The sequence below is a fragment of the Balaenoptera acutorostrata genome, chromosome 3, assembly GCF_949987535.1.
Source record: "Balaenoptera acutorostrata chromosome 3, mBalAcu1.1, whole genome shotgun sequence".
Taxonomy (NCBI): domain Eukaryota; kingdom Metazoa; phylum Chordata; class Mammalia; order Artiodactyla; family Balaenopteridae; genus Balaenoptera; species Balaenoptera acutorostrata.
In genome coordinates, this window is record NC_080066.1 from 132,937,633 (window position 1) to 132,951,018 (window position 13,386).

Sequence of the window (13,386 nt, forward strand, 5' to 3'; positions counted from 1 at the left end):
CTTCCCACTAGCTATCTATTTTACATTTGGTAGTGTATGTAGTCAATGCTACTCTCTTAACTTCATCCCATTTTACACTTCCCCCTCCCCGTGTCCTCAAGTCCATTCTCTACAGCTGTGTCTTTATTCCTGTCCTGCCCCTAGGTTCATCAGAACCATTTTTTTTCCTTAGATTCCATATATATGTGTTAGCATACAGTATTTGTTTCTCTCTTTCTGACTTACTTCGCTCTGTATGACAGACTCTAGGACCATCCACCTCACTACAAATAACTCATTTTTGTTTCTGTTTATGGCTGAGTAATATTCCATTCTATATATGTGCCACATCTTCTTTTTTTTTTTAATTTTATTTATTTATTTATTTATTTATTTATTTATTTATTTATTTATGGCTGTGTTGCGTCTTCGTTTCTGTGTGAGGGCTTTCTCTAGCTGCGGCAAGTGGGGGCCACTCTTCATCGCGGTGCGTGGGCCTCTCACTATCGCGGCCTCTCTTGTTGCGGAGCACAGGCTCCAGATGCGCAGGCTCAGCAATTGTGGCTCACGGGCTTAGTCGCTCCGCGGCATGTGGGATCTTCCCAGACCAGGGCTCGAACCCGTGTCTCCTGCATTGCCAGGCAGATTCTCAACCACTGCGCCACCAGGGAAGCCCCCTGCCACATCTTCTTTATCCATTCATCTGTCGATAGACACTTAGGTTGCTTCCACGTCCTGGCTATTGTAAATAGTGCTGCAATGAACACTGTGGTACATGACTCTTTTTGAATTATGGTTTTCTCAGGGTATATGCCAAGTAGTGGGATTGCTGGGTCATACGGTAGTTCTATTTTTAGTTTTTTAAGTAACCTCCATACTGTCCTCCATAGTGACTGTATCAATTTACATTCCCACCAACACTGCAAGAGGGTTCCCTTTTCTCCACACCCTCTCCAGCATTTATTGTTTGTAGATTTTTTTGATGATGTCCATTCTGACTGGTGTGAGGTGATACCTCATTGTAGTTTTGATTTGCATTTCTCTAGTGATTAGTGATGTTGAGCATCCTTTCATCTGTTTGTTGGCAATCTGTATATCTTCTTTGGAGAAATGTCTATGTAGGTCCTCTGCCCATTTTTGGATTGGGTTGTTTGTTTTTTTGATATTGAGCTGCATGAGTTGTGTGTATATTTTGGAGATTAATCCTTTGTCAGTTGCTTCATTTGCAAATATTTTCTCCCATTATAAGGGTTCTCTTTTCATCTTTTTTATGGTTTCCATTGCTGTGCAAAAGCTTTTAAGTTTCATTAGGTGCCATTTGTTTATGTTTGTTTTTATTTCCATTTCTCTAGAAGGTGGGTCAAAAAAGATTCTGCTGTGATTTATGTCACAGAGTGTTCTGCCTATGGTTTCCTCTAAGAGTTTTATAGTGTCTGGCCTTATATTTAGGTCTTTAATCCATTTTGAGTTTATTATTGTGTATGGTGTTAGGGAGTGTTCTAATTTCATTTTTTACAGGTAGCTGTCCAGTTTTCCCAGCACTACTTATTGAAGAGGCTGTCTTTTCTCCATGGTACACTCTTGCCTACTTTATCAAAGATAAGATGACCATATGTGCATGCGTTTATCTCAGGGCTTTCTATCCTGTTCCATTGATCTATATTTCTGTTTTTGTGCCAGGACCATACTGTCTTGATTACTGTAGCTTTGTAGTATAGTTTGAAGTCAGGGAGCCTGATTCCTCCAGCTCCATTTTTCTTTCTCAAGATTGTTTTCGGAGAGACCTTCAAGATGGCAGAGGAGTAAGATGTGGAGATCAACTTCCTCCCCACAAATACATCACAAATACATCTACATGTGGAACAACTCCTACAGAACACATATTGAACACTGGTAGAAGACCTCAGACTTCCCAAAAGGCAAGAAACTCCCCACATACCTGGGTAGGGCAAAAGAAAAAAGGAAACACAGGGACAAAAGAATAGGGACAGGACTTGCACCTCTGGGAGGGAGCTGTGAAGGAGGAAAAGTTTCCACACACTAGGAAGCCCCTTCACAGGCAGAGACGAGTGGTGGGCTGGGGGGAAGCTTCCGGGCCATGGAGGAGAGCGAAGCAATACGGATGCAGAGGGCAAAGCAGAGAGACTTCCACACAGATGATTGGTGCCTACCAGCACTCAAGAGCCTGAAAGGCTTGTCCGCTCATCTGCTGAGGTGGGTGGGGGCTAGGAGGTGAGGCTTGGGCTTCGGAGTTCAGATCCCAGGAGGAGGACTGGGGTTGGCTTCATGAACACACCCTGAAGGGGGCTAGTGCACCACAGCTAACCTGAAGGGAGTCTGGGGAAAAGTCTAGAACTGCCTAAGAGACAAGAGACCATTGTTTCATCAGAGACCCCCTGGCTCCATGTAATATCAAATGGCAAAAGCCCTCCCAGAGATCTCCATCTCAATGCTAACACCCAGCTCCACTCAACGACCAGCAAGCTATAGTGCTGGACACCCTATGCCAAACAACTAGCAAGACAGGAACACAATCCCACCCATTAGCAGAGAGCCTGCCTAAAATCATAATAAGGTCACAGACACCCCAAAACACACCACTGCACGTGGTCCTGCCTACCAGAAAGACAAGATCCAGCCACATCCACCAAAACATATGCACTAGTCCCCTCCACCAGGAAGCCTACACAACCCACTAAACCAACCTTAGCCACTGGGGTTAGACACCAAAAACAACGGGATCTACAAATCTGCAGCCTGCGAAAAGGAGATCCCAAGTTAAGCAAAATGAGAAGACAGAGAAACACACAGCAGATGAAGGAGCAAGGTAAAAACCCACCAGACCAAACAAATGAAGAGGAAACAGGCAGTCTACCTGAAAAAGAATGCAGAATAATGATAGTAAAGATGATCCAAAATCTTAGAAATAGAATGGAAAAAATACAAGAAACGTTTAACATGGACCTAGAAGAACTAAAGAGCAAACAAACAGTGATGAACAACACAATAAATGAAATTAAAAATTCTCTAGAAGGAATCAATAGCAGAATAACTGAGGCAGAAGAATGCATAAGTGACCTGGAAGATAAAATAGTGGAAATAACTACTGCAGAGCACAATAAAGAATGAAAAGAACTGAGGACAGTCTCAGAGACCTCTGGGACAACATTAAATGCACCAACAGTCGAATTATAGGGGTCCCAGAAGAAGAAGAGAAAAAGAAAGGAACTGAGAAAATATTTGAAGAGATTATAGTTGAAAACTTCCCTAATATGGGAAAGGAAATAGTCAATCAAGTCCAGGAAGCACAGAGAGTCCCATACAGGATAAATCCAAGGAGAAACAGGCCAAGACACATATTAATCAAACTATCAAAAATTAAATATAAAGAAAAAATATTAAAAGCAGCAAGGGAAAAACAGCAAATAACATACAGGGAATCCCCATAGGTTAACAGCTGATCTTTCAGCAGAAACTCTGCAAGCCAGAAGGGAGTGGCAAGACATATTTAAAGTGATGAAAGGGAAAAACTTACAACCATGATTACTCTACCCAGAAAGGATCTCATTCAGATTCGATGGAGAAATTAAAACCTTTACAGACGAGCAAAAGCTAAGAGAATTCAGCACCACCAAACCAGCTTTACAACAAATGCTAAAGGAACTTCTCTAGGCAGGAAACACAAGAGAAGGAAAAGACCTACAATAACAAACCCAAAACAATGAAGAAAATGGTAAAAGGAACATACATATCAGTAATTACCTTAAGTGTAAATGGATTAAATGCTCCAACCAAAAGACACAGACTGGCTGAATGGATACAAAAACAAGACCCGTATATATGCTGTCTACAAGAGATCCACTTCAGACCTAGGGATACATACAGACTGAAAGAGAGGGGATGGAAAAACATATTCCATGCAAATGGATACCAAAGGAAGCTGGAGTAGCAATTCTCATATCAGACAAAACAGACTTTAAAATAAAGACTATTACAAGAGGGGGAGTCTGGGCAAGATGGCGGAAGACTAAGACGTGGAGATCACCTTCCTTCCCACAGATACATTAGAAATACATCTACACGTGGAACTGCTCCTACAGAACACCCACTGAACGCTGGCAGAAGACGTCAGACCTCCCAAAAGGCAAGAAACTCCCCACGTACTTGGGTAGGGCAAAAGAAAAAAGAAATAACAGAGACAAAAGAATAGGGACGGGATCTGCACCAGTGGGAGGGAGCTGTGAAGGAGGAAAGGTTTCCACACACTAGGAAGCCCCTTCGCGGGCGGAGACTGCGGGTGGCAGAGGGGGGAAGCTTCGGAGCCACGGAGGAGAGCACAGCCACAGGGGTGCGGAGGGCAAAGCGGAGAGATTCCCGCACAGAGGCTTGGCGCCGAGCAGCACTCACCAGCCCGAGAGGCTTGTCTGCTCACCCGCTGGGGCGGGCGGAGGCTGGGAGCTGAAGCTCGGTCTTCGGAGGTCGGATCCCAGAGAGAGGACTGGGGTTGGCGGTGTGAACACAGCCTGAAGGGGTTAGCGCACTACAGCTAGCCGGGAGGAAGTCCGGGAAAAAGTCTGCAGCTACCGAAGAGGCAAGAGACTTTTTCTTGCCTCTTTGTTTCGCGGTGCGCAAGGAGAGGGGATTCAGAGCGCCGCCTAAACGAGCTCCAGAGACGGGCACGAGCCGTGGCTATCAGCGCGGGCCCCAGAGGCGGGCGTGAGACGCTAAGGCTGCTGCTGCAGCCACCAAGAAGCCTGTGTGCGAGCACAGGTCACTCTCCACACCGCCCCTCTTGGGAGCCTGTGCAGCCCGCCACTGCCAGGCTCCCGTGATCCAGGGACAACTTCCCCGGGAGAACACACGGCACGCCTCAGGCTGCTGCAACATCATACCAGCCTCTGCCGACACAGGCTCGCCCCGCATCCGTACCCTTCCCTCCCCCCCGCCTGAGTGAGCCAGAGCCCCCGAAGTAGCTGCTCCTTTAACCCCGTTCTGTGTGAGCGATGAACAGACACCCTCAGGTGACCTACACGCAGAGGCCGGTCCAAATCCAAAGCTGAACCCCGGGAGCTGTATGAACAAAGAAGAGAAAGGGAAATCTCTCCCAGCAGCCTCAGAAGCAGCGGATTAAAGCTCCACAAACAACCTGATGTACCTGCATCTGTGGAATACCTGAATAGACAACGAATCACCCCAAATTCAGGAGGTGGACTTTAGGAGCAGAATATATTAATTTTTCCCCTTTTCCTTTTTTGTGAGTGTATATGTGTATGCTTCTGGGTGAGATTTTGTCTGTATAGCTTTGCTTTCACCATTTGTCCTAGGGTTCGGTCCGTCTTTTTTTTTTTTTTTTTTTTACTTAAAAAATTTTTTTTTCTTAATAAATGTTTTCTGAATAATTCTTTCCTTATTTTCTATTTAAAAAATTTTTTTTCATAATAAGTTTTTTCATATTTTTTATTTTAAAAAATTAAAATATTTTTTCTTAATAAATTTGTAACTTAATTATTTTTTATTTTTTATTATAAAAAATTAATAAATTTATTGTAAAAAATTTAAAAAATTTTTTTCTTAATAAATTTTTTCTTAATAATTTTTTTCTTATTTTTTATTATAATAGCTTTATTTTATGTTATCCTCTTTCTTTCTTTCCTTCTATTTATTCTCCCTTTTATTCTGAGCCATGTGGATGAAAGGCTCTTGGTGCTCCAGCCAGGCATCAGGGCTGTGCCTCTGAGGTGGGAGAGCCAACTTCAGGACACTGGTCCACAAGAGACCTCCCAGCCCCATGTAATACCAAATGGCGAAAATCTCTCAGAGATCTCCATCTCAACATCAAGACCCAGCTTCACTCAATGACCAGCAAGCTACAGTGCTGGACACCCTAGGCCAAACAACTAGCAAGACAGGAACACAGCCCAATCCATTAGCAGAGAGGCTGCCTAAAATCATAATAAGGCCACAGACACCCCAAAACACACCACCAGACGTGGACGTGCCCACCAGAAAGACAAGATCCAGCCTCATCCACCAGAACACAGGCACTAGTCCCCTCCACCAGGAAGCCTACACAACCCACTGAACCAACCTTAGCCACTGGGGACAGATACCAAAAACAATGGGAACTACGAACCTGCAGCCTGTGAAAAGGAGACCCCAAACACAGTAAGATAAGCAAAATGAGAAGACAAAAAAACACACAGCAGATGAAGGAGCAGGGTCAAAACACACCAGACCTAACAAATGAAGAGGAAATAGGCAGTCTACCTGAAAAAGAATTCAGAATAATGATAGTAAAGATGATCCAAAATCGTGGAAATAGAATTGACAAAATGCAAGAAACATTTAACAAGGACGTAGAAGAACTAAAGAGGAACCAAGCAATGATGAAAAACACAATAAATGAAATTAAAAATACTCTAGATGGGATCAATAGCAGAATAACTGAGGCAGAAGAACGGATAAGTGACCTGGAAGATAAAATGGTGGAAATAACTACTGCAGAGCAGAATAAAGAAAAAAGAATGAAAAGAACTGAGGACAGTCTCAGAGACCTCTGGGACAACAATAAACGCACCAACATTCGAATTATAGGGGTTTCAGGAGAAGAAGAGAAAAAGAAGGGGACTGAGAAAATATTTGAAGAGATTATAGTTGAAAACTTCCCTAATATGGGAAAGGAAATAGTTAATCAAGTCCTGGAAGCACAGAGAGTCCCATACAGGATAAATCCAAGGAGAAACACCCCAAGACACATATTAATCAAACTATCAAAAATTAAATATAAAGAAAACATATTAAAAGCAGCAAGGGAAAAACAACAAATAACACACAAGGGAATCCCCATAAGGTTAACAGCTGATCTTTCAGCAAAAATTCTGCAAGCCAGAAGGCAGTGGCAGGATATACTTAAAGTGATGAAGGAGAAAAACCTACAACCAAGATTACTCTACCCAGCAAGGATCTCATTCAGATTTGATGGAGAAATTAAAACCTTTACAGACAAGCAAAAGCTGAGAGAGTTCAGCACCACCAAACCAGCTTTACAACAAATGCTAAAGGAACTTCTCTAGACAAGAAACACAAGAGAAGGAAAACACCTACAATAACAAACCCAAAACATTTAAGAAAATGTTACCTTAAATGTAAATGGATTAAATGCTCCAACCAAAAGATAGAGACTGGCTAAATGGATACAAAAACAAGACCCATATATATGCTGTCTACAAGACACCCACTTCAGACCTAGAGACACGTACAGACTGAAAGTGAGAGGATGGAAAACGATATTCCATGCAAATGGAAATCAAAAGAAAGCTCGAGTAGCAATTCTCATATCAGACAAAATAGACTTTAAAATAAAGACTATTACAAGAGACAAAGAAGGACACTACATAATGATCAAGGGATCGATCCAAGAAGAAGGTATAACAACTGTAAATATTTATGCACCCAATATAGGAGCACCTCAATACATACGGCAAATACTAACAGCCATAAAAGGGGAAATTGACAGTAATACAATCATAGTAGGGGACTTTAACACCCCACTTTCACCAATGGACAGATCATCCAAAATGAAAATAAATAAGGAAACACAAGCTTTAAATGATACATTAAACAAGATGGACTTAATTGATATTTATAGGACATTCCACCCAAAAACAACAGAATACACATTTTTCTCAAGTGCTCATGGAACATTCTCCAGGATAGATCATATCTTGGGTCACAAATCAAGCCTTGGTAAATTTAAGAAAATTGAAATCGTATCAAGTATCTTTTCCGACCACAACGCTATGAGACTAGATATCAATTACAGGAAAAGATCTGTAAAAAATACAAACACATGGAGGCTACACAATACACTACTTAATAACGAAGTGATCACTGAAGAAATCAAAGGGGAAATCAAAAAATTCCTAGAAACAAATGACAGTGGAGACACGATGACCCAAAACCTATGAGATGCAGCAAAAGCAGTTCTAAGAGGGAAGTTTATAGCAATACAAGCCTACATCAACAAACAGGAAACATCTCGAATAAACAACCTAACCTTGCACCTAAAGCAATTAGAGAAAGAAGAACAAAAAAACGCCAAAGTTAGCAGAAGGAAAGAAATCATAAAAATTAGAGCAGAAATAAATGAAACAAAAACAAAGAAAACAATAGCAAAGGTCAACAGAACTAAAAGCTGGTTCTTTGAGAAGATAAACAAAATTGATAAACCATTAGCCAGACTCATCAAGAGAAAAAGGGAGAGGCTCAAATCAATAGAATTAGAAATGAAAAAGGAGAAGTAACCACTGACACTGCAGAAATACAAACGATCATGAGAGATTACTACAAGCAACTCTATGCCAATAAAATGGACAACCTGGAAGAAATGGACAGATTCTTAGAAATGCACAACCTGCCGAGACTGAACCAGGAAGAAACATAAAATATGAACAGACCAATCACAAGCACTGAACTTGAAACTGTGATTAAAAATCTTCCAACAAACAAAAGCCCAGGACCAGACGGCTTCACAGGCAAATTCTATCAAACATTTAGAGAAGAGCTAACACCTATCCTTCTCAAACTCTTCCACAATATTGCATAGGGAGGAACACTCCCCAACTCATTCTACGAGGCTACCATCATCCTGATACCAAAACCAGACAAAGATGTCACAAAGAAAGAAAACTACAGGCCAATACCACTGATGAACACAGATGCAAAAATCCTCAACAAAATACTAGCAAACAGAATCCAACAGCACATTAAAAGGATCATACAACATGATCAAGTGGGGTTTATTCCAGGAATGCAAGGATTCTTCAATATATGCAAATCAATCAACGTGATAAACCATATTAACAAACTGAAGCAGAAAAATCATATGATCATCTCAATAGATGCAGAAAAAGCTTTCGAGAAAATTCAACACCCATTTATGATAAAAACCCTCCAGAAAGTAGGCATAGAGGGAACTTACCTCAACATAATAAAGGCCATATATGAGAAACCCACAGCCAACATTGTTCTCAATGGTGAAAAACTGAAACCATTTCCTCTAAGATCAGGAACAAGACAAGGTTGTCCACTCTCACCACTATTATTCAACATAGTTTTGGAAGTTTTAGCCACAGCAATCAGGGAAGAAAAAGAAATAAAAGGAATCCAAATCGGAAAAGAAGAAGTAAAGCTGTCACTGTTTGCAGATGACATGATACTGTACATAGAGAATCCTAAAATCTACACAAAGACTCATAAATAAAAATATTCTTTACATATAGCAAAAAGAAAAAAGGGAAACAAAAATATTATTTGTTGGCAAATAGTGAAATAAATTATGGTATATTCATCCAATGAAATATTATACAGCCATGATGTTTTTGAAGAATATTAATCACATGAAAAAAGGCACCCACTTAATGTTAAATAAAAACAGCAGATACTAACCTAAATACATAGTACTAGCCCAATTACATTAAAATGTATATAAATATGCAATATATAGGTACACAGAAAAACAGGGAAGGGATTACATTAAAGTTCAACAACTCTAAATAATTACAGATTTTTATTTTGTTCTTCAAACTTCTCTGTATTTTCAAAATTCTCTAATTGAATTCTCTTTAATTTAAAAAGATATTAATTCTTTCCAAAAAAAAGCTAGTAAACGAGTCTTTAGCTACATATTACATAATTTAAATGTTCAATTCCACTTACCTGTTGTCATAGTTGGACTAAACAGCCCCAGTACTGACACGCTAGAATAGGAGATCAGGTCTTTATGTAATTTCCCACTTAAATATTCTTCTGCTTCTTGGACAGACATAATGTTCACTGGGCATGAAATCCTGTTGCTGGACGAATATTTAACTATATTCAAAATTAATTTTTAAAGATACTTTTCAGCTTGTAAAAAAAAATAATAAAATATACTGAACGTAGCATATTCCACAGGATAAGCATCTGACAAAATAAAGACAAATACTATTCTAAACAAAAACTCAGCCTCATTAAACAAAATTTCCATCTCCCTAAAAGTGATGGAATGTAGTAGATAGGCTCTGCTCATTAATGTTTCCCCTGTGATCTCAATTCATACCTCCTTAACCTATCCAAAGTGTGTCAACAAAGTATGAGAATTAGAAGTTTTATAGACCTAACATTTTAAAAATCTTAGGGTGAAGCTGAATACTTACAGCTGGATAAATTTTAGGAGATCTTCAGTTCCTAGCATACCAGCATAAGATACTGGGTTCTCGCCTTCCTTGTACATCTTTACAAGAGGAAATTCAGTAACATTTTGCTTGGCACATACATGAGACCAATCTGCACAGTTTACTCTAGTAAGCAGCATAGTAGAGGTGCCTAAATAAAAGGAAAATGCACATTTTATAAATGTTAATGTAGAAAACTCATTTGTTGAGAATTGTCAGTATTTTTTTATATCCCATTCTTTTTTTTTAATCCTTATTGGAGTATAATGGCTTCACACTACTGTGTCAGTTTCTATTGCACAACAAAGCCAATCAGCCATATGCATACACATGTCCCCATATCTCCTCCCTCTTGAGCCTCCCTCCCACCCCTCTAGGTCATCGCAAAGCACCAAGCTGATCTCCCAGTGCTATGTTGCTGCTCCCCACCCGCCAACTATTTCACACTCAGTAGTGTGTATATGTCGATGTTACTCTCACTTCGCCCCAGCTTCGCCCTCCCACTCCATGTCCACAAGTCCATTTTCTATGTCTACCACTTTATTCCTGCCCTGCAACTAGGTTCATCAATACCATTTTGGGGGGGGGATTCCATATATATGCGTTAGCATATGGTATTTTTCTCTTTCTTACTTCACTCTGTATGACAGACTCTAGGTCCATCCACCTCACTACAAATAACTCAATTTTGTTCCTTTTATGGCTGAGTAATATTCCATTGTATATATGTGTCACATCTTCTTTATCCATTCATCTGTCGATGGACACTTAGGTTGCTTCCATATGCTGGCTATTGTAAATACAGCTGCAATGAACACTGTGGTACATGACTCTTTTTGAATTATGGTTTTCTCAGGGTATATGCCCAGTAGTGGGATTGCTGAGTCGTATGGTAGTTCTATGTTTAGTTTTTTAAGGAACCTCCATACTGTTTTCCATAGTGGTTGTATCAATTTACATTCCCACCAACAGTGCAGAAGGGTTCCCTTTTCACTACGCCCTTTCCAGCATTTATTGTTTCTAGATTTTTTGATAATAACCATTCTGACTGGCATGAGGTGATACCTCTTTGTAGTTCTGATTTGCATTTCACTACTAATTAGTGATGTTGAGCATCTTTTCATGTGCCTCTTGGCTATCTGTATGCCTTCCTTGGTGAAATGTCAATTTAGGTCTTCTGCCCATTTTTTAACTGGATTGTTTTTTTTTTTTTGATATTGAGTTCCATGAGCTGTTTGTATATTTTGGAGATGAATCCTTTGTCTGTTGTTTCATTTGCAAATATTTTCTCCCATTCTGAGGGTGGTCTTTTTTGTCTTGTTTATGGTTTCCTTGGCTGTGCAAAAGCTTTTAAGTTTAATTAAGTCCTATTTGTTTATTTTTGTTTTTATTTCTGTTACTCTAGGAGGTGGGTCAAAAAAGATCTTATGTCAAAGAGTGTTTTTCCTCTAAGAGTTTTATAGTGTCTGGTCTTACATTTGAGTCTTTAATCCATTTGGAGTTTATTTTTGTGTATGGTGTTAAGTAGTGTTCTAATTTCATTCTTTTAAGTGTAGCTGTCCAGTTTTCCCAGCACTTATTGAAGAGGTTGTCTTTTCTCCATTTTATGTTCTTGCCTCCTTTGTCATAAATTAAGTGCCCATATGTGCGCGGGTTTATCTCTGGGCATTCTATCCTGTATCATTGATCTATATTTCCATTTTTGTGCCAGTACCATACTGTCTTCATTACTGTAGCTTTGTGGTATAGTCTGAAGTCAGGGAGCCTGATTCCTCCAACTCCATTTTTCTTTCTCAAGATTGCTTTGGCTATTCGGGATCTTTTGTGTTTCCATATGAATTGTAAAATTTTTTGTTCTAATTCTGTGAAGGATTCCATTGGTAGTTTGATAGGGATTGCATTGAATTTGTAGATTGCTTTGAGTAGTATAGTCATTTTCACAATATTGAATCTTCTAATCCAAGAACATGGTATATTTCTCCATCTGTTTATGTCATCTTTGATTTCTTTCAGCATTGTTTTATAGTTTCTGAGTAGAAGTCTTTCACCTCCTTAGGCAGGTTTATTCCTAGGTATTTTATTCTTTTTGTTGCAGTGGTAAATGGGAGTGTTTCCTTAATTTCTCTTTCTGATTTTTTGTTGTTGGTGTATAGGAATGCCAGAGATTCCTGTGCATTAATTTTGTATCCTGCAACCTTACCAAGTTCATTGATTAGTTCTAGTAGTTTTCTGGTGGCATCTTTAGGATCTTCTATGAATAGTATCATGTCATTGGCAAACAGTGACAGTTTTACTTCTTCTTTTCCTATTTGTATTCCTTTTCTTTTTCTTCTCTGATTGCTGTGGCTAGGACTTCCAAAACTATGTTGAATAAGAGTGGCAAGAGTGGACATCCTTGTCTTGTTCCTGATCTTAGTGGAAATGCTTTCAGTTTTTTACCATTGAGTATGATGCTTGCTGTGGGTTTGTCATATATGGCCTTTATTATGTTGAGGTAGGTTCCCTCTATGCCCATTTACTGGAGAGTTTTATCATAAATCGATGTTGAATTTTGTCAAAAGCTTTTCCTGCATCTATTGAGATGATCATATGGTTTTTATTCCTGAATTTGTTATTGTGGTGTATCACATTGATTGATTTGCATATATTGAAGAATCCTTGCATCCCTGGGATAAATCCCACTTGATCATGGTGTATGATCCTTTTAATGTGCTGTTGGATTCTGTTTGCTAGTATTTTGTTCAGGATTTTTGCATCTATGTTCATCAGTGATATTGGTCTACAATTTTCCTTTTTTTGTGATATCTTTTTCTGGTTTTGGTATCAGGGAGATGTGGTTTTGTAGAATGAATTTGGGAGTGTTTCTTCCCCTGCAATATTTTGGAAGAGTTTGAAAGGGATCAGTGTTAGCTCTTCTCTAAATGTTTGATAGAATTCGCCTGTGACGCCATCTGGTCCTGGACTTCTGTTTCTTGGAAGATTTTTAATTCTGGTTTCAATTTCATTACTTGTGATAGGTCTGTTTATACTTTTAATTCTTCCTGGTTCCATCTTGGAAAGTTCTGTCCATTTGTCCAAGAATTTGTCCATTTCTTCGTGGTTGTCCATTTTATTGGCGTATAGTTGTTTGTAGTAGTCTCTTATAATCCTTTGCATTTCTGCAATGTCAGTTGTGATTTCTCCTTTTACATTT

At 39.5% G+C, this 13,386-nt stretch overlaps 1 protein-coding gene across 7 annotated transcripts in view; it reads right to left on the reverse strand.

Moving 5' to 3' along the window:
* TXNDC16 (thioredoxin domain containing 16) overlaps positions 1-13,386 on the reverse strand; it is a 117,467-nt gene that overhangs the window by 30,051 nt on the left and 74,030 nt on the right. For all 7 annotated transcript variants that reach the window (XR_009007734.1, XR_009007733.1, XM_028169238.2 and 4 more), the window contains 2 exons: positions 10,176-10,344; positions 9,697-9,833 (listed from right to left, as the gene is read on the reverse strand). Coding sequence is in view for 5 of the 7 variants with exons in the window: in XM_028169238.2 (XP_028025039.2) it covers positions 9,697-9,833; positions 10,176-10,344 (306 nt within the window). In the remaining 2 variants the exon portion in view is untranslated. The remainder of the gene's footprint in view (positions 1-9,696; positions 9,834-10,175; positions 10,345-13,386) is intronic.